Source organism: Pseudophryne corroboree, chromosome 6 (assembly GCF_028390025.1).
Source record: "Pseudophryne corroboree isolate aPseCor3 chromosome 6, aPseCor3.hap2, whole genome shotgun sequence".
NCBI lineage: Eukaryota > Metazoa > Chordata > Amphibia > Anura > Myobatrachidae > Pseudophryne > Pseudophryne corroboree.
In genome coordinates this window covers 668,889,861-668,911,788 of record NC_086449.1, presented here as the reverse complement: position 1 = coordinate 668,911,788, position 21,928 = coordinate 668,889,861, and the positions used below count along the sequence as shown (strand labels likewise).

General features: G+C 46.6%; 1 protein-coding gene across 4 annotated transcripts in view; it reads left to right on the top strand.

The window, feature by feature from the left end:
* SLC23A1 (solute carrier family 23 member 1) overlaps positions 1-21,928 on the top strand; it is an 894,224-nt gene that overhangs the window by 420,670 nt on the left and 451,626 nt on the right. For all 4 annotated transcript variants that reach the window (XM_063928249.1, XM_063928250.1, XM_063928251.1 and 1 more), the window contains exon 7: positions 9,339-9,459. In XM_063928249.1, the coding sequence (XP_063784319.1) occupies positions 9,339-9,459 (121 nt within the window). The remainder of the gene's footprint in view (positions 1-9,338; positions 9,460-21,928) is intronic.

Genomic DNA, 21,928 nt, shown 5'->3' with positions numbered 1-21,928 from the left:
GTACTGTCCCATCCCTGTCACTATGGACCCCCTCACTAAATTATAATGGCAAAATTCCATTTTATTTGATTTATCAGGAGTTTACTAATTGAATATACGCTACAAGTGAATCAAAGTCATGCAAGATTAGATCTCCCATCACTAAACTGAGCAGAATTTATCTTTGTATTATTTAAGATCTTGGGGCCAAGATTTATCAAGACTTGGAGAGTGATAAATAGCACAGTGATAAATGACCAGCCAATCAGCTCCTAACTGTCATTTTTCAAACACAGCCTGTAACATGTAAGTTAGGAACTGATTGGTTGGTACTTTATCACCATGCTGTTTATCACTCTCCAAAGCTTGATAAATGGGGGCCTTAGTTTTACCCACATCATTGTCCCACCTCCGCAGTAGTGTAGTGTATAGATGGAGCCTCGCTCATCTAGGCTTCTCTGCTGCGCCTAGGTACACCAAGGCTTATTAGCATAAGCCTTTCATCTATTGTTCTCAGATGCAATACGGGATGTCCTTAAGAAAGATTATAGGGACTTAGGCCAGAAACTAAAAAAAAGGACATCTAAGGTAATATTCTCTGAAATATTACCAGTGCCACGTGTTGGCCCAGGGAGGCAGAGGGAGATCAGGGAGGTAAATGTGTGGCTTAGAGACTGGTGTAGGAAAGAGGGGTTTGTGTTCTTGGAAAACTGGGTGGACTTCTCAGTCAGGCGAAATCTTTTTTGTTGTGATGGATTGCACCTGAATGAGGAGGGGCTGCGGTGCTGGGGGGAAGGATGGTTAGTAGGTTGGAAGAGCTTTTAAACTAGCAGCCTGTGGGTAGGGTTTAGCTAGAAACTATGGCCCTCATTCCGAGTTGTTCGCTCGCAAGCTGTTTTTAGCAGATTTACTCATGCTAAGCCGCCGCCTACTGGGAGTGAATCTTAGCATCTTAAAATTACGAACGACGTATTCGCAATATTGCGAATACACCTCTCTTAGCAGTTTCTGAGTAGCTCCAGACTTACTCGGCATCTGCGATCAGTTCAGTGCTTGTCGTTCCTGGTTTAACGTCACAAACACACCCAGCGTTCGCCCAGACACTCCTCCGTTTCTCCAGCCACTCCCGCGTTTTTCCCAGAAACGGTAGCGTTTTTTCCCACACGCCCCTAAAACGGCCTGTTTCCGCCCAGAAACACCCACTTCCTGTCAATCACATTACGATCACCAGAACGAAGAAAAAAACGTGAGTAATATTCCTAACTGCATAGCAAATTTACTTGGCGCAGTCGCAGTGCGAACATTGCGCATGCGCACTAAGCGGAAAATCGCTGCGATGCGAAGAAATTTACCGAGCGAACAACTCGGAATGACCACCTATGGGTAATGCAATGAGAATAGTAGGGATGGTAGTAGCGAGTAAAATGGGGGCGGAGAAGGGGGGAGGGAAAGAGCAGCCGGCAAGGGCAAGGGTATTGACATGTGTTCTAAAAAGGGTATTAATATTAACAAAGGTATTGGCAAAATATTAACTAACAAAAATGTTGTGTCATCATTACAGCATATAGAAAATGATGTACAGAGCATAAAGGAAAATTATTATGTCAGGGCATATGGACGGAAACATTGAGTTGATCAAAGAGAAGAGTAAGGTGGGCAGTATTAAGTATGGTGGGGGTGGAGAGGGAGCAAGAAGGACAGTCAGTAAGAGTAACTCTGGGGACACACTAGTAAACCATGATAGGTTATCTTTAAAAAAACAAACGGACAAGGGAACCGCTTAACTAAAATATATGCTTGCAAATGCAAGAAGTCTAGCAGGTAAAATGGGGAAATATGAATTGTGAGCATCAAAGGCTGAGTATGACATTATAGGTATTACGGAAACTTGGTGGGACGACTCTCACGACTGGGTTGCAAACTTGGAGGGGTATTCTCTTTTCAGGAGGGACAGGGCAAGCAAAAGAGGGGGAGGTGTATGCCTGGGTGGTATTCAGTATGCCGACTGACGGGATCCCGGTGCATAGTATACCGGCGCCGGAATCCCGACAGCCGGCATACGGACACTTATTCTCCCGGCATACGGACCCCCACGACCCCCCTGGAGGGAGAATAAAATAGCGTGGTGCGCATAGCGCGCCACGGTGCCCGTAGCATGGCGAGCGCAGCGAGCCCGCAAGCGGCTCATTTACGCTCGCCACACTGTCGGTAAGCCGGCGGTCGGGCTCCCGGCACCGGTATGCTGGTCGCCGGAAGCCCGACCGCCGGCATACCATAGTGAACCCGTATGTCTTTATGTTAAACCATCTCTTAAACCATACAGTACTTATAGGAGGTTATTTATGAGGGGACTGGCGATAATGTGAAGTCACTAAGGGTCAGGCTTGGACTGGGCCGCCGGGGAGCCAGTGAAACCACCGGTAGGCCCTACTGATTAGTAGACATGCCCTCTTTTGCGAGAGGGCGGAGAATACGGCGCCAGCGCCATTTACTATAGCCAGGGCAAGGTCGCTGCATTGTTTGATCCGGCTCTAGGCTCTATCAGTTAGCCCTGCAGGAGCAGCATTAGTAATGATTCCGCTACTGCTGTAATCAGCGTGATTATGTCAGCAGGGGTGGTGGAGGATTCCAGCTGCAGCCGCTCCGTGGCCCTGCAGAGAGGCGGCGGCTGCACTGAGAACACTCCCAGAATCAGTGCGGTGGCAGCAGTATTGTGGGGAGGAGTGCTGTCCAGTGAGGTGCACATAGGAGAGGAGTCGGGCAGCAGTGTCTGTTGTGGTGCAGCAGCAGCAGCAAGAATCAGTGGGGAGGAGCCAATCTGCATGTGCTCCATGCACAGAAGTCAGAAGAGCCAGAAACTGAAGAAAATAAGAAGGTGGAACTAGGGAGCTTCAGCCACACCGAGCAATGTAACATGTGAAAAGCATGTGTGAGAGTAAGTACAGAGTAAATGTGTTAAATAGTTGCCTGTGTCACATCCACCTACCTACCTGCTGACAGGGTCACGTCCACCTATCTGTCTGATTATTGCATTACATCCAACTACCTGTCTTTCTGCCTGCATCCCTATACCTATCTGTCTGCATCACATCCACCTACCTGTCTGCCCAACTGTGTCACACACACCTATCTATCTGCCCAACTGCATCACATCTACCTACTGCCTGTCAGCGTCGCATCCACCTACTGCCTGTCTTTCCGCGTTACATCCACCTACCTGTCTGCATCACATCCACCTACTGCCTGTCTGTCGCATCGCATCCACCTACTGCCTGTCTTTCCACGTTACATCCACCTACCTGTCTGTCTGTCTGCATCACATGCACCTACTGCCTGTCTGTCTGCGTCACATCCACCTATTGCCTGTCTGTCTGCATCACATCCACCTACCTGCCTGCTGGCTGGGTCACATCCATCTGTCTGTCTGACTGCGTCACATCTACCTACTGCCTGTCTATCTGCGTCACAATCACCTACTGCCTGTCTGTCTGCATCACATCCACCTACCTGCCTGCTGACTGGGTCACATCCATCTTCCTGTCTATCTGCGTCACATCTACCTACTGCCTGTCTATCTGCGTCACATCCACCTACCTGCCTGCTGACTGGGTCACATCCACATAACTGTCTGACTGCGTCACATCCACCTACAGCCTGTCTATCTGCGTCACAATCACCTACTGCCTGTCTCTTTGCATCACAACCACCTACCTGTCTGCCCAACTGTATTACATCCACCTACCTGTCTGCCCGACTGCGTCACATCCACCTACTACATGTCTGTCTGCGTCACATCCACCTACTTGTCCTCCTGACTGCGTCATATCCACCTACTGCCTGTCAGATACGGCTACTTGAGTGACCTTCCATCACAGAGCATCTACCTACTATCCCTGGACAACTTCTTTAAAGGCTATCCTAGCCGCCAGCAGCCTGATACAAACACCCGTGCACTATCTGAGCCCACAACGGATTCTCCAGCTGCACTGCCTGGGAAGCCCAGACAGTGCATCACACGGCGGCTCACAGCGGCACAGCTTCCGGCAGCGCCTGTATCCAGACGGTAGATGCTAGAATCAAGTGGGCTAAGGGACCTTTTCCGTAAGGGGGAGGAGTTACGACACAAGGGGGAGAAGCTAGGCCAGCGGGATAGTTCCTCTACTATCCACGCCACCAACTATTACCTTTAGTAATCAGGTGGCGAGCGAAGCGGAGCGGAGCAAGCCACCGAGACCGAAGCGTGGCGAGCGAAGCGAGCCCGCGAGGGTACTTTTCGGGTACCCTGTTCGCCCGTAGCTCCTCCCCCTGGTGACGTGTCTCCTCCCCTAGATATGTCAGAAGGTCCCTTCTCCCACTCCGAAATAGAATCAACCGTATCCAGACGGCGGCTTATCAGGTCCTGGTGCCCAGACCGCGTAATATACGGCGGTTCATAGCGGCACAGTGTCCGGCAGCGCCTGCATCCAGACGGTGGCTTTTCAACTCCAGGTGCCCTCAGACTATACAAGGGTTCAGCCTTGTGGCGAGACCCTGACCGTACAGGACCCTCTAGTCTCACGGCAGGAGACTTATCTACGGGACCCCGCAGTTCTGCAGCACGGCTACTAGTTCACCTTTGAACATAACAGGTACTTTAATCTGTCAATTTATGACCATTTATTTCCCTTGGCTGCTGGATATTAATACATCTTTGGAAACAGAGTGAGTTCAACAGCTTTAATTATCAAATAGGTTGGCCAGCCTGAAAATTTTACTTAATATCAATCAAGTTTCTGCAAATTGAAAAAACAAATATTTGACATTCTTCAATACAAAGTATCATATCAAGTTACTGTATAGTAGTGTGATACAATCTCTGATTATTATTCGAGCCTCTTGAAATTGAGGTATCGATATGGACATTGGTAGATGTATAATTTAATTGATTGTTCCATTTAATGGTAAACAAAATGTGGTCATTCTGAGGATATGTTTTATGTTTTATGTTTATTAATTGAAGTATTAAACCTTTTAATTTTAATTAATTTATACTCATCCTTTTTGCGCACTTATTGGTAATTGTCCTGTTGTTTGTATCTTCTATTGAGGGGTTGTCAATTTCCCCTCTTTTCCAATATATGCAGCATTAGGGAATTCCCCAGGATTTAAAGGTACGGGCGCCTTTTTCTTCTTCTACTGCTTGTCTGTCTGCGTCACATCCACCTACCTGTCTGCTGACTGGGTCAAATCCACCTATCCATCTGATTATTGCATTACATCCAACTACCTGTCTTTCTGCCTGCATCCCTATACCTATCTGTCTGTATAACATCCACCTACCTGTATGCCCAACTGTGTCACATCCACCTACTGCCTGTCTGTGTCACAACCACTTACCTGTCTACCCAACTATGTCACATCCACCTATCTATCTGCTCAACTGCATCACATCTACCTACTGCTTGTCAGCGTCGCATCCACCTACTGCCTGTCTTTCTGCGTTACATCCACCTACCTGTCTGTCTGCATCACATCCACCTACTGCCTGTCTGTCTGCGTCACATCCACCTACCTGCCTGCTGACTGGGTCACATCCACCTGTCTGTCTGACTGCGTCACATCCACCTACTGCCTGTCTGTCTGCATCACAACCACCTACTGCCTGTCTGCATCACAACCACCTACCTGTCTGCCCGACTGTATCACATCCACCTACCTGTCTGCCCGACTGCGTCACATCCACCTACTACCTGTCTGTCTGTGTCACATCCACCTACTTGTCCGCCTGACTGCGTCACATCAACTCAAACCGATGTGGCTTAACAAGAAGGTTAAGGTAGAAATAGATAAAAAGAAGCATGCTTTCAAAGCATTTAAATGGAAAGGAGGAGTCATTCAAGTATTACAAGGAATGCAATAAAAAATGCAAAATAGCAATAAGAGCAGCTAAAATGGAAAAAGAAAAGCAAATCGCTATAGAGAGTAAAACCATTCCTAAAAAGTTTTTTTAAATACATAAACAGTAAAATGTTAAAAAAGGAGAACATAGGTCCAATAAAAGATGAATTTGGAGTATTGATAAATGATGACGAAATAAAAGCGGAAATACTGAACAAATGTTTTTCATCAGTGTTCACCAGAGAAGAACTGATGATGGGAGTAGTGCATAACGATAGTGACAGTAATGATTTGTGGTTAGATACTTGTTTAAGTGAAGAAGTAGTCCGGGAGAGACTAAGCAAAATTAAGATTAATAAATCATCTGGTCCTGATGGACTTCACCCGAGGGTTCTTATGGAGCTTAGGTCACAACTAGAAAGACCCCTATACTTGATTTTCAATAGTTCAATTAGATCAGATATGGTACCGAAGGATTGGCATAAAGCTGAGGTAGTGCCATTATTTAAAAAGGAATCCAAAAATCATCCGGGTAACTACAGACCGGTTACTTTGACGTCTATAGTGGGGAAAATATTGGAAGGAATTCTAAGGGACAGCATACAGGAATATCTACAGACAGCAATGATTATTAGCAAGAACCACCATGGGTTTGTGAGGGACAGATCATGTCAAACTAACTTAATTAGCTTCTACGAGGAAGTGAGCAATAATCTTGACCAGGGAAAAGCAGTGGATGTGGTCTACTTAGATTTTGCAAAAGCCTTCGATACAGTGCCTCAGAGGAGACTGATCACCAAATTAAAGGAGCTTGGCCTAGGAAAAACTGTTTGCACATGGATAAGTAACTGGTTGGATAACAGGGTACAGCGAGTAGGTGTCAACGGGAAGTCCTCAAGCTGGACCCCAGTAATCAGCGGGTCCGTACTCGGGCCACTACTGTTCAACATATTTATCAATGACCTAGAAATAGGCCTGGAAAGCACAGTGTCAATCTTTGCAGATGATACTAAACTGTGTAGGGTAATTAATTCGGAAATAGATGTGGAGTCTCTGAAGAATGATTTATCAAAACTTGAAATCTGGGCGTCTAAATGGAGAATGAAGTTCAATATAGAAAAATGCAAGGTTATGCATTTCGGAACTAAAATCAAACCTGCATCCTACATATTAAATGGGGAAAGTCTACGGGGTAACAGTATTGGAAAAAGATTTGGGGGTACTCATTGATAATAGGCTTAATAACCGTACACAATGTCAAAGCGCAGTAAAAAAAGGCAAGTAAGGTGCTAGCATGCATTAAACCGGGAATGGAGACAAGGGACGAGGATGTAATCCTGCCACTGTACAAATCATTAGTACGTCTGCACCTGGAATATTGTGCTCAGTTTTGGGCACCACTGTATAAAAAAGATATTGGTGAACGCGAAAGGGTTCAAAGGTGAGCTACTAAATTGATTATAGGGCTAGAGGGACTGGATTACGAGGAAAGGCTTACTAGGTTGAATATGTATACACTGGAAAAGAGGCATCTAAGAGGAGACATTATTAATATCTTCAAATATGTAAAGGGGCACTACAAAGAGTTATCAGAGGAATTATTTATTAAAAGAACACAGTTTAGGACACGTGGGCACGCACTGCGGCTGGAGGATAGAAAATTCCGTACGCAACGGAGGAAAGGGTTCTTCACTGTTAGGGCAATAAGGATTTGGAATCCCCTGCCAGGAAAGGTGGTAATGGTGGACTCTGTAAATGCATTTTAAAAAGGATTGGATAAATTTCTGAATTAAAATTATGTCCAAGGTTATAACATTTAAAATATTGACGTTGTTAACGGGTGTAGCATGATTTATAGTTGTTAACTAGTCATAAAGCATTACTTCAGCAGGTACATTGTAACCAACTCAACTTAATACAGGTTGAACACGATGGGCATTTTGCCTCTATTCAACCTCAATTACTATGTTACTACAGTATGTTACTATGTAATACAATACAGAGAGAACAATACAGCGGGGGATTAAGTCATTACAGCAGGGGATAAAGTCCCACTGCCCTGGCTCAGTTAATCCTATTAAAGGGATAGATGAGGAGGGCTCCATCTGTAGTTACAATATTTAGTGGCTCACTATTGATGAGTAACCATAGGTACATACAGTATCGTGCTATTTCTCCTAGGTACATACAGTATCGTGCTATTTCTCCTAGGTACATACAGTATCGTGCTATTTCTCCTAGGTACATACAGTATCGTGCTATTTCTCCTGCCAATACAGTGCCATTGACAGTGCACACAAGTTGCAAAGAGAACCACCTGAAATCCACTTCCACTCTTGATATTTTGAGTTCAAACGTATCCTTTCTACTCTTGGATACTAATACATTCGATCAAGATAAATTATTTTTATTGTTTTTGTCACTACAGTATTTGGTTTTTCTCCTTTGGATTTCTTGGTGCCCACTTATTCTGTTATTATGATATACAGTATATTGTTATAGCACAACATTTATATTTTTAAGTTACAGTATAAAAATAGTATATTTCTCTGTGTTATCATTGCATAGTTCAGTGCTGCTTAGATGTGTTAACAGGTGTGGATCATAGGTTCGACCACACTTAGGTCGACAGTAAGTAGGTCAACATGGTTTCTAGATCGACATGGTGTCTAGGCCGGTGTCTAGGCCGACATGTACAAGGTTGACACGACAGAAGGTCAACATGAGTTTTTTTTTGGGTGTCGTTTTCTCCGTAGAGTGACCAGGAACCCTAATTAGTACCGTGTCTTCAGGCAAGGTGCCTCGCTCCGCTACTGCTGCACTTGGCACAGGTTACCATTCCCAATTGTAGTCCACGTGGATCGTAAAGCACGAAAAAGTAAAAAAAAATGAATTTAAAAAAAATGACCTTCTGTCATGTTGATCTAGAACATGTCGACCTAGAGACCATGTCGACCTACTTACTGTCGACCAATAGTGGTCGACCTAGACAATGTAGACCTAAGTGGGGTCGACCTAGAGACCGGATACCATATTAACAAATCCTGATTTTAAGCCCAGTACCCACGGGCCGATGTAGGAGAGATGTGTGCTGAGCGAGCCGCTCAGCACACATCTCTCCCGCCGCTCAGCACAGCACGATCTGTGCTGAGCATGCAGGGGGAGACGGGGGGGCCGCTCACTTCACCCAGCGGGTGAAATGAGCGACCCGCTAGATTGGCCTGCACCAGCAGGCCAATCTAGCACCAGCGATAGTGATGCACGGGGCTGCGCGTCGCTATCGCTGTATGGGGTACACACGGAGCGATCCTGCTTAAATTCTAAGCAATCTGGTCAGATTGCTTAGAATATCGCTCAGTGAGTACCCCCCTTTAAAGACACAACTGCAGATAAAAATAATTGGATATACTGTATTGAAAAAGGTAAACCTTGATATTATTGTAACATTTAAATTTCATAAAGCAATTTTATGTCTTTTACAGAGTTTTGACACTGATAATATTATTTGCACAATACCTACGAAATATAACACTTGTTTTGCCTTACTACAAATTTGGACATGGAATAAGAACTTACAAATTGCAAGTTTTCAAAATGTTTCCGGTAAGTAATAAATCAACTAAATCAGTAAACAGGATGTAGTCATAATGTCGACAGAGAAAATGTCTATGGAATTATTGTACAAAGGCAAGCATGCCATGCCACAGAGTTGCTGGTAGGGCATGATAAAACTGTGGCAGGACATGCTAGTATGTGCAGTATCACAACAGCTTGATTGTCAAAGGTTGCTACTAGGAGGAAGTGGTTCTTGATCTTTCCCTATTTTATCCTCCAAATTTTTGTTCTCCATTATTTTTCTGGAGTTATATAACAATATGCGATACCTCTACACAACACAGGGCAAACCCTGTGAAAATGATTTGGATTAAATATTAATAACCCCTTTATTTGGAGTAAATAATATACAGCATAGGAAAGCACCACTGAATTTATATGGCAGCACCACTGGACTGGACTCATACAGCAGTACCACTGGACATATAAGACAGTATCACTGGACTGGATTTATACGCCAGTACCACTGGACTTATACGGTAGGATCACTGGACTGGACTTATACGTCAGTACCACTGGAATTATACAGCAGGATCACTGGAATTATATGGCAGGATCACTGGAATTATACAGCAGGATCACTGGAATTATACGGCAGGATCACTGGAATTATACGACAGTACCGCTACAGTATCAATGGACATATACGGCAGTATCACTGGACATATACGGCAGGATCACTGGACTGGACTTATACGCCAGTACCACTGGAACTATAAGGCAGGATCACTGGATTTATATGGCAGGATCACTGGATTTTTACGACAGTACCGCTGGACATATACGGCAGTACCGCTGGTCATATACGGCAGTATCAATGGACATATACGGCAGTATCACTGGACTGGATTTATATGCCACTACTACTGGAATTATTCAGCAGGATCACTGGATTTATACAGCAGGATCACTGGATTTATATGGCAGTTCCACTGGACTGGATTTATACGGCAGTACAGCTAGACATATACGGCAGTACCGCTGGACATATACGGCAGTAGCAATGGACATATACAGCAGTATCACTGGACTGGATTTATATGCCAGTATTACTGGAATAATACTGCAGGATTACTGGATTTATACGGCAGGATCACTGGATTTATACGGCAGTACCGCTGGACTTATACGGCAGGGTCACTGGATTTATACTGCAGTACCGCTGGACATACAGTATACGGCAGTATCAATGAACATATACGGCAGGATCACTGGACATATACGAAAGTACCACTGGACATATACGGCAGCACAGGGACAACACCACTGGACTTATGCAGGACAACAGAGCACCACTGCAATGGACTGGACTTATACAGCTAAACTGGGCATATGGCAGCAGAGGACACGACCACTGTGACTGGACTGATGCAGCACAACACAGCACCACTGGACAGTACTGGACATATGGCAGCAGAGGACACAACCACTGTGACTGGACAGAGGCAGCACAAGACACAGACACTGAGGAAACTGAGGACGTAGACACGTCCTCTCTCTACACTCTCCAATGCTGGAGTGAAAATGGCGGCAACGCGCGGCTCCTTATATGGAATCCAAACCCCGCGAGAATCCGATAGCGGGATGATGACGTTTTGCCTCGTACTGGCTTTCCGAGTCAGGCAAGAAGTCCGAGCCTGACTCAGATCTGGGCTCATGACGTGAAGTCCGGTAGGATTTGGTTCTCTGAGAACCAAACCCGCTCATCTATAGTTCTAAGATGGTATCACAAATCTCCAAGGCGAGTCCAAGTCTGTCGACTGTTGCGATGCCTGACCTTCCTAACACTGGACGGGAAGAGGTGGCTCCTTCCACCATTTGCATGCCCCCTGCAAGTGTTGGAAGGAGCACTCACAGTCCAGTTTCTGATATTCAAATTGAAGATGTCACTGTTGAAGTACACCAGGATGAGGATATGGGTGTTGCTGGTGCTGAGGAGGAAGTTGACGAGGAGGATTCTGATGGTGATGTAGTTTGTTTAAATCAGGCACCGGGGGAGACACCTGTTGTCCGTGGGATGAAGAAGCCTATTGTGATGGCTGGGCAAAATACTAAAAAAGCCACCTCTTCGGTGTAGAATTATTTCTCCACATACTCTATCTGTACAACGGGTGTCAAGCCGTGTGTTGCCTCTGTCAATCTGTAACAAGTAGGGGTAAGGACGTTAACCACCTAGGAACATCCTCCCTTACCTGCAGCGCATTCATCAGAAGTCAGTGTCAAGTTGTGAAACTTTGGGTAAGAGCGTAAGCTGTCCACTGACACCTAAATCCCTTCTTGTACCCAAGCTCCTGCAAGCCACACCGCCAACTCCCTCAACGTCAACTTCCTCCTCAGTCAGGAACGTCAGTAGTCCTGCAGGTTATGTAACTGGCAAGACTGAGGAGTCCTCTCCTAACCTGGATTCCTCCGGAGGATCCTTGAGTGGTAGGCCTGCTGTTGCTGCCGCTACTGTTGTTGCTGCTGGGAGTCGATAGTCATCCCAGAGGGGAAGTCAGAAGACCACTTGTACTACAAGCAATTGACTGTCCAACAGTCCTTTGTGAGGAAGATGAAATATGACAGCAGTCATCCTTTTGCAAAGCAGATAACTGAGGCCTTGACAGCTATGTTGGTGTTAGACGTGCATACGGTATCCGCCATTAGTTCAGCGGGACTTATAAAATTGTTTGAGGTAGTGTGTCCCCGGTACCAAATCCCATTTAGGTTCCACTTAACTAGGCAGGCGATATCAAGTATGTACAGAGACGTCAGAAAAACCGTCCTCAGTGTCCTAAAAAATGCAGTTAACCACGGACATGTGGACAAGTGGAACAGGGCAGACTAAGGCCTATATGACTGTGACAGCCCACTGGGTAGATGTATGGCCTCCCAAAGCAACAACAGCAGCAGCAACAGTAGCAGCATCTTGCAAACGCCAACTCGTTCCTAGTCAGGCTACGCTATGTATCACCGCTTTCCGTAAGAAGCACACCGCTGACAACCTCTTACGGAAACTGAGGGGCATCATCGCACAATGGCTTACCCCAATTAAACTCTCCTGGGGATTCGTGATATCGGACAACGCCACCAATATTGTGCGTGCATTACATTTGGGCAAATTCCAGCACGTGGCGTCCCTTCCCCCTAGAGATTGCAAAAAAACAAGGAAACAACCGAAAAGAGTTTCCTACTCTAACCTGGGCTGCACGGATATCTGAACATACAAGTAACCATTACAGGGAGCGCAGAGCACACCCCCAGCTATACAAATTCCAGCACGTCCCATATTTTGCACATACAATTAATTTGATGGGGCAGAATTTTTTGAAAAATGACAGGGGCGTGCAGGAGATGCTGTCGGTGGCCCGCAAAATTGCAGGCCACTTTCGGCATTCAGCCACTGCGTGCTGAAGACTGGAGCGCCATCAAACACTCCTGAACCTGCCCTGCCATCACCTGAAGCAAGAGGTGGAATTCAACACTCTATATGCTTCAGAAGATGGAGGAGCAGCAAAAGGCCATTCAAGCCTATACATCCACCTACAATATAGACAAAGGAGGGGGAATGCACCTGACTCAAGCGCAGTGGAGAATAATTTCTGTCTTGTGCAAGGTTCTCCAACCCTTCAAACTTGCCACACGTGAAGTCAGTTCAGACACTGCCAGTTTGAGTCAGGTCATTCCCCTCATAAGGCTTTTGCAGAAGCAGCTGGAGAAATTAAAGGAGGAGCTAAGACTGAGCGATTCCGCAAAGTATGTGGGACTTGTGGATGGAGCCCTTCATTCGCTTTGCCAGGATTCAAGGGTGGTCAATCTGCTGAAATCAGAGCACCACATTTTGGCCACCTTGCTCGATCCTAGGTTTAAAGCATACGTTGTATCTCTCTTTCCAGCAGACACAAGTCTGCAGAGGTTCAAAGACCTGCTGGTGAGAAAATTGTCAATTCAAGTGGAACATGACCCGTCCACAGCTCATTTACTTTCTCACGCAACTGGGGCTGTGAGGAAAAGGATAAGATTTCCGAGCCCACCCGCTGTCAGTGATGCAGGGCAGTCAAGAACGAGTACTGACATCTGGTCATGACTTAAGGACCTGCCAACGATTACTGACATGTCTACTGTCACTGCATATGATTCTGTCACCATTGAAAGAATGGTGGAGGATTATATGAGTGACAGCATCCATGTCAGACAGTCCGTACGTATACTGGCAGGATAAAGAGGCAATTCGGATTCCCTTGCACAAACTGGCTTTATTTTACCTAAGTTGCCCCTCCTCTAGTGTGTACTCCAAAAGAGTGTTTAGTGCAGCCGGTAACCTTGTCAGCGATCATTGAGAAGATGATGTTCTTCAAAATGATTTATAAATTCCTCCGGGAAAACCTTTACCAGCAATTGCCTCCAGAAAGCACACAGGGTCCTTTGATGGTGGATTCCAGTGGGGACAAATTAATACTCTGTGAGGAGGATGTACACAGTGAAAGGGGTGAGGAATCGGACGATGAGGAGGAGGTGGACATCTTGCCTCTGTAATGCCAGTTTGTGCAAGGAGAGATTGATTGCTTCTTTTTTGGTGGGGGCCCAAACAAACCAGTCATTTCAGCCACAGTCGTGTGGCAGACCCTATTGCTGAAATGATTGTTAAAGTGTGCATGTCCTATTTTTACAACATAAGGGTGGGTGGAATTATCCTTGGGTGGGTGAGAGGTCCCAACGAAAATTCCATCTTGCACCTCTTTTTCTTCTTTGCATCATGTGCTGTTTGGGGACTAGTTTTTTAAAGTGCCATCCTGTCTGACACTGCCGTACAACTCCAGGAGTACTGCCGTATAAGTTCAGGTGTACTGCCATAAGTCCAGTGGTGGTGTCCTGTGCTGTATATTATTTACTCCAAATAAAAGGGTTATATACATTACTTATATTATTATCCAAATCATTTTTACAGGGTTTGCCCTGTGTGGTGTAGGGGTACGCTCGCCTGTGCTGCATATTATTATAAAAGCTCCAAATAAAAGGGTTATTATCCAAATTATTTTTACAGGCTTTGCCATGTGTGTGTTTGGTTTAGGGGTACGCTCTCCTGTGCCACCAATATTATGCGTGTATTACATCTGGGCAAATTCCAGCATGTCCCAGGTTGTTTGTGACGCACACTTGTGTCGCTTAGCTTAGTCATACAGCTACCTCATTGCACCTCTTTTTCTTCTTCGCATGATGTGCTATTTGGAGCCTAGTTTTTTTAAGTGCCACCAACTGCAGTGCCACTTCTAGATGGGCCAGGTGTTTGTGCCGCACACTTGTGTCACTTAGCTTAGTCATCCAGCGACCTCGGTGCAACCTTTTAGGCCTAAACACAATATTGTGAGGTGTGAGGTGTTCAGAATAGACTGGAAATGAGTGGAAATTAATATTATTGAGGTTAATAATACCATAGGATCAAAATTCAGTGATTTTAGCCAATCCAAAACCAAAGCAAAAGCGGGGAAATAGAACCAAAACCAAAACACAAAACACAAAACATATGGTATTCCTATCTGTATGACTTTACTTGCCCCCCGCACCTGCTTATCTGTTACCTTCTTGGCTGTTGTATAGCCAAGTATACCTGGCCAATAAAGCTGATTCTGATTCGGATGTGCTGCTGTTAGTGATGCAGGGATGTGTTGCTGTCAGTGAGGCAGGGATGTGCTGCTGTCAGTGATGTGCTGCTGTCAGTGAGTCAGGGATGTGCTGCTGTCAGTGAGTCAGGGATGTGTTGCTGTCAGTGAGGCAGGGATGTGCTGCTGTCAGTGATGTGCTGCTGTCAGTGAAGCAGTGATGTGCTGCTGTCAGTGAGTCAGGGATGTGCTGCTGTCAGTGAGGCAGGGATGTGTTGCTGTCAGTGAGGCAGGGATGTGCTGCTGTCAGTGATGTGCTGCTGTCAGTGAAGCAGTGATGTGCTGCTGTCAGTGAAGCAGGGATGTGCTGCTGTCAGTGAACTAGTGATGTGCTGCTCAGTGAGGCACTGACTCAAAGTATAAATAAATAAATAATAATTACCAAGTAACCAGGGTGCCATGACTTGATCATGTCTTCATTACTCTCTATTAACTAAGGGGCACTGGTATTCAGACATACTGTATGTTTTGCATCAACAATAGGGCTGGTGCAATTATTGTATGGACTGATATGAATGCAAGCATAGGGATAGGGGCAGTCTGACCATAGAGTTTAATGCTACTCAGCATGTGTATGTATATACAGTGCTTACAGTGGTCCTAGAGAGGTGGTGGAACTCAACCACCCTCCCCCCGGCGCCCATGTAATAAAGGTATTACGTGCCAAGGGACGTGGTCACATAATAGTAATAATGTCCACAGTAGTAGCACCCCTAATACACATAATGTCCACAGTAGTAGCATGCTGTAATACATACAGTATAATGCCCAAAGCAGTAGTGTTCCTTATACAATGCCCACGGTAGTAGTGCTCCTTATGAAATGTCCACCTTACTGGTAGTGCCCACAGTGGTAGTGCCCCTTATATAGAGCCCATAGTAGTGGTGCCCCTTATACAATGCCCCCAGTAGTAGTGTCCCTTATGTCCCCAGGAGCGATGCCCCTTATGAAGTGCCTCCTTTACAATGCCCTCATTAGTAATGCCCCATTAGTAATGTCCTTAATGGTAAAGCTCCTGTGTAGTATTGCCCCCAGTAGTAATGTCTCCTGTAGTAATGCCCCCAGTCATTTATCCCCAGTAGTTATGCCCCTAGTGGTAATGCCCCTGCAGTTATGACCCTAGTAGTTTACCCACCTTTAGTTTAGCCTCCCAGTGGTAATACCCCCAGTAGTTTAGCCCCTGTAGTTTAGCCCTCATGTAGTTTGCCCCATGTAGTTTAGCCCTCATTTAGTTTGCCCCATGTAGTTTAGCCCCCCTGTAGTTTAGCCCCCAGTGGTAATTTCCCCCTGTAGTTTAGCCTCTGGAGTTATGCCCCCAGTAGTTTAGCCCCCCAGTAGTATAGCCACTGTAGTTTAGCCCCATGTAGATTCCCCCCAGTAGTTAGCCCCCGTTAGTAATGCCCCCCACTAGTTTAGCCCCCAAGTAGTAATGCCCCCAATAGTTTAGCCCCTGTAGTTATGCCCCCAGTAGCTTTGCCCCTGTAGTTATGCCTCTAGTAGTTTAGTCCCCAGTAGTTTAGCCCCCTTGTAGTTTAGCCCTCATTAGTAATGCCCCCCAGTAGTTGGCCCCCTTGTAGTTTAGCCCCCAAATAGTAATGCCCCCAGTAGTTTAGCCCCTGTAGTTATGCCCCCAGTAGTTTAGCCCCTGTACTTTAACCCCCTTGTAGTTACCACCCTTGTAGTTTAGCCCCCAGTAGTAATGCCCTCCTGTAGTTTGCCCCCTTGTAGTTTAGCCCCCAAGTAGTAATGCCCCAAGGAGTAATGCACCCAGTAGTTTAGCCCTTGTAATTATGCCCTCAGTAGTTTAGCCCCCCTGAAGTTTGCCCCTTTGAAGTTTGCCGCCAGTAGTAATGCCCCCAAGTAGTATTAGTCCCTGAAGTTGTGCCCCCAGTAGGAATGCCCCCCTGTAGTTTGCCCCCTTGTAGTTTGCCCCCAGTAGCTTGCCCCCCATAGTTAGCCCCCTTGTAGTTTGCCCCCTTATAATTTGCCCCCTTGTAGCTTGCCCCCATTAGCTTGCCCCCAGTAGTTTGCCCCTTGTAGTTTGCCCATTGTAGTTTGCCTCCTTGTTTGCCCCCTTGTAGTTTACCCCCAGTAGAAGCACTGTTAATACACTCACACATATAAAAAAAACCAACAAAAAGAACACCATACTCACCAAGCCCCGCTCCTGGGTCCGAGCGCTGCAGTCCTTGCGGTTTCCGCTCCTCGGCACTAAGGGAGAGACGTCATGACGTCTGTCCCATAGCGCACTTTGACAGAGTCGGGAGCCAGAAGCTGGAGCTCAGTAGTGAGCTCCTGCTGCCGGCTTCCGCTGTGGAGAGGGACCCGGGCGTCCGCTGGTAACACAATCTCAGCGGGTACCTGGCATTTCCCTGTGGCGTCGGACACACATCGGGTTAGATGAGCCAGAGGAGGCGAAACTGCGTTCCGTCTCCAAGTGAAACTGACAGAACGCAGTTCCGCCCCATTCTGGCTCACTTTAACCCCTGTGTATTTATGCATTTAAGCCTGATTCGGGGACTGATTCAGTGATGGATGCAATGCCGATTTTGTACAGAGTAAAGCGACTTTAACACTGTGCTTGTGCCACAATGGTTTTGCGTTAACAGACATTGGGGGTGATTCAGACCTGGTCGCTGGGCTGCTAAATTTGTTGTGCTGCATTAAGATAGTCGCCGCTCAAGGGGAGTGTATATTTGCCATGCAAGTGTGCGATTGCATGTGTACGCCCAGCTGCAAAAAAACCTCAGTCAGCGGACAGCTGCAAATCCGTTCGCACCTCACTCACCATTGAATGATTTTTCCAGTGTGTGCAGTCTGTGCGCAGCCCAGGACTTACTCCTACAGTGCGATGAGAACAGGCTGATCAGGTCCAGAGCTGATGTCACATAACATCCCTGAAAATGTGTCACAACTGAGGGCCTGAGCTGACGGGAGGCAGCCTCAGTTGTAGGGGCTGAGATGTACCGGAACCTGGGAGGTTGTATCAGACCCCTGGACATGTAAGTAACATGAATAATAACTGCCCGAAGGCGTGACCACGACAACTTGGATAAAAGTCAATGATGTTTATTATGACAACTCCGCAACACAGCAGCAGTAAAAGAAAACGTAAAAGTCAGCAAAGAATAAATACAGTTCCTGGGTACTACAGGATGGCAGGAGCCACAGGGCACTGGTAGTGTGAGATAGTTCTTATGATCTTCTAGATGGAAAGTCCTTACCAGGCCCGACTGTAGCAATGGAGATAACCCAGGATTGTGCCAGCTGGTGTTCCAGGAAAAGCTGGGTTGCTGAAGATAAAACAGCTGCTGTGGATACTGGCTGGAACCAGACTGTTGTTAGCACGGAGTGGATACTGGCTGGAACCAGTTAAATAATAAATGAACTTGGGAGCGATGAAATATGAACTGAAATGTAGAACTTGAGAGCGGAGAAATAATAATACCGGTGGAGAGTGGTAAAGTGTAGAAAGGACACCGGCCCTTTAAGGGAAGCTGTACTCTGCTGGAAGCTGAGCTGGAAGCAGGTAATGTTGTAGCTGGAAACAGATGAATCCACAATGGATTGGAGAGTCAGGCTACACCGCAGGTGGAATGCTGGTGCGGGTCTCTATGGTGGAAGTCTTGAGACAGGAGCTGGAACCTGGAAGACAATCACAGGAGAGAGACAAACAGGAACTAGGTTTGACAACCAAAGCACTGACGCCTTCCTTGCTCAGGCACAGTGTATTTATACCTGCAGCAAGGAAGGGATTGGCTAGGCAATTATGCAGATTATCAATACTGAGAACAGATTGGTGGAAATGATCAGCTGACAGAATCCAAGATGGCTGCGCCCATGCAGACACTTGGAGGGAAGTTTGGTTTGTAATCCATGTGGTAATGAAAACAGTAATGGCGGCGCCGGCCACCGGAGACAGGAGGCGCCAGGCTGACAGATGCACATCCAACCACGCGGACACAGCGGAGGCCGCGGCTGACGTAATCGCCACTCAGACACTCTGCATGCAGAAGTTCAGGGACGGCGGCGGAGGCCGCGGGAGACGCCATGCCAGGTGTAATATGGCGTTTACTGTGACAGCGTCCCAGAGTGACAGGAGAGGATACAGGAATGTACACATCAGGATAACAGATGGGATCCGGTCCTGGAGCGCTGAGCCAGCCTTAGGAGGCATCTGATGGGTAAGAAATGGCGTCCAGATACCCGGATCGTGACAGCACCCCCCCCTTTAGGAGTGGCCCCAGGACACTTCTTTGGCTTTTGAGGAAACTTGGAATGGAATCTCCGGACCAAGGCAGGAGCATGGACATCAGAAGCATTGGTCCATGAACGTTCCTCAGGACCATAACCCTTCCAGTCAATAAGATATTGTAGTTGACCGTAACGGTGACGTGAGTCCAGGATCTTGGCCACTTCATACTCAACGCCTCGTTGAGTTTGGACTTTCGGAGTTGGAGGAAGTGAGGAATGAAACCGATTCAAGATCAGCGGTTTCAACAGGGAAACATGGAATGTCCTGGGTATTTTTAAGAAGGGAGGCAACTGGAGTCTGTAAGCAACAGGATTGATGACTTGTTCAATCTTGAAAGGACCGATATAGCGAGGTGCAAACTTCATACTGGGAACTCTTAACCTCAAATTCTTCGTGGATAACCATACCCGATCACCCACCTTGAGAGCAGGAACTGCTCGACGCTTCTTATCCGCAAACTTCTTGTACCTGAACGATGCCTTGAGCAGAGCTGATCGTACGCTCTTCCAGATATTGGCAAACTGATGCAAGGTGATATCCACTGTGGGAACAGAAGTTGCTGGAAGCGGTTGGAACTCAGGGACTTTAGGGTGGAATCCAAAGTTCGTGAAGAATGGTGTTGAAGCAGATGAAGAATGATACTGGTTGTTATGACAGAACTCGGCCCAGGGAAGTAATTGAACCCAGTCATCTTGAGAGGAGGACACATAGATGCGGAGGAAGGCCTCCAAGTCCTGATTCACCCTCTCGGTTAGACCATTGGTCTGAGGATGGTAAGCCGTGGAAAACTTTAGCTTGACTTGGAGGACTTGACATAAACTTCGCCAGAATTTGGCTGTGAATTGAACTCCTCGATCTGAGATAATTTCTTCAGGAAGACCGTGGAGTCGGAAGATCTCTAGTATGAATACTTGAGCCAACTTGGAAGCTGACGGAAGACCGATGAGAGGAATGAAGTGTGCCATCTTGGTGAACCGGTCAACTACCACCCAGATGGTATTGAACTTGTTGCACATGGGTAAGTCTGTAATGAAATCCATCGACAAGTGGGTCCATGGTCGACGGGGAACGGATAGTGGAACCAGTTGCCCCGCAGGCGACTGGCGGGATACTTTATGTTGGGCACACTTTGGGCAAGATGCAATAAACTCCAAGACGTCCTTTTTCAGAGTTGGCCACCAATAGGACCTAGAGATAAACTCCAGGGTTTTTTGGATACCTGTATGTCCGGCAAAACGGGAAGCATGGGCCCAATGCATGAGCTTCTTCCTTAGCATCGGCTTCACAAAACTTTTCCCTGATGGGGGCGTAGAGTCCATCCCTACCGTGGAGAATGCCAACGGATTTATAATAGGATGCTTGTCTGAAGACTCTGACTCATTTTCTTGCTCCCATGAGCGGGAAAGGGCATCGGCCTTGCGATTCTGAGAGCCCGGACAGAACTGGAGTTTAAAGTCGAACCTGGAAAAGAAAAGTGCCCATCTGGCCTGACGAGGGTTGAGACATTGTGCGCCCTTCAGGTATAAAAGGTTCTTGTGGTCTGTAAGTATGGTGATTGAATGAGAAGCTCCCTCCAACAGATACCTCCACTCTTCTAGAGCGAGCTTGATGGCTAGCAACTCCTGGTCGCCAATGGCATAGTTGCGCTCAGCTGGGGAGAACTTCCGGGAGAAGAAACTGCAAGGGTGTAAATGGCCATCTTTAGCCCTCTGAGATAACACCGCTCCTACTCCAATGGAGGAGGCATCCACCTCTAAGATGAAAGGAGAGTCGATGTCAGGCTGTTTCAGAACAGGCGCAGAGATGAACCTTTGTTTTAAAAGATGAAATGCTTGCATGGCTTCTTCAGACCACTTGGACGGGTTAGCACCCTTCTTAGTGAAAGCAGTAATAGGCGCCACAATGGTGGAAAAGTCTTGTATAAACTTTCGGTAATAGTTGGCGAACCCTAAGAACCTCTGGACCCCTTTGAGGGTTAAGGGTACCGGCCAATTTTGGATTGCTTGTAGTTTCTCAGGATCCATCTCTAGTCCGGAACCGGACACAATGTACCCTAGAAACGGAATGGACTTGACTTCAAAGACGCATTTTTCTAATTTGCAATAGAGATGATTGACACGGAGACGGGACAGAACCTCTTTAACCCAAAAACGATGTTCCTCTAAATCGTTGGCAAAAATGAGGATATCGTCTAGATAGACCACGACATGACGGTATAGAATGTCTCTGAAGATCTCATTGACAAAATGCTGGAAGACAGCTGGAGCATTGCTCAATCCGAAGGGCATGACGAGGTACTCATAATGTCCGTCACGGGTGTTAAAGGCGGTCTTCCACTCGTCACCCTCACGGATCCGGATGAGATTGTATGCACCTCGCAAGTCCAGCTTTGTAAAGATGGTAGCTCCGCTAACTCTGTCAAAGAGCTCAGTAATCAGGGGTAAAGGATAACGGTTCTTGATGGTAATGTCGTTCAAACCTCTGTAGTCGATGCACGGCCGCAGACCACCATCTTTCTTTTTTACAAAAAAGAAGCCTGCGCCGGCTGGAGAAGAAGAAGGTC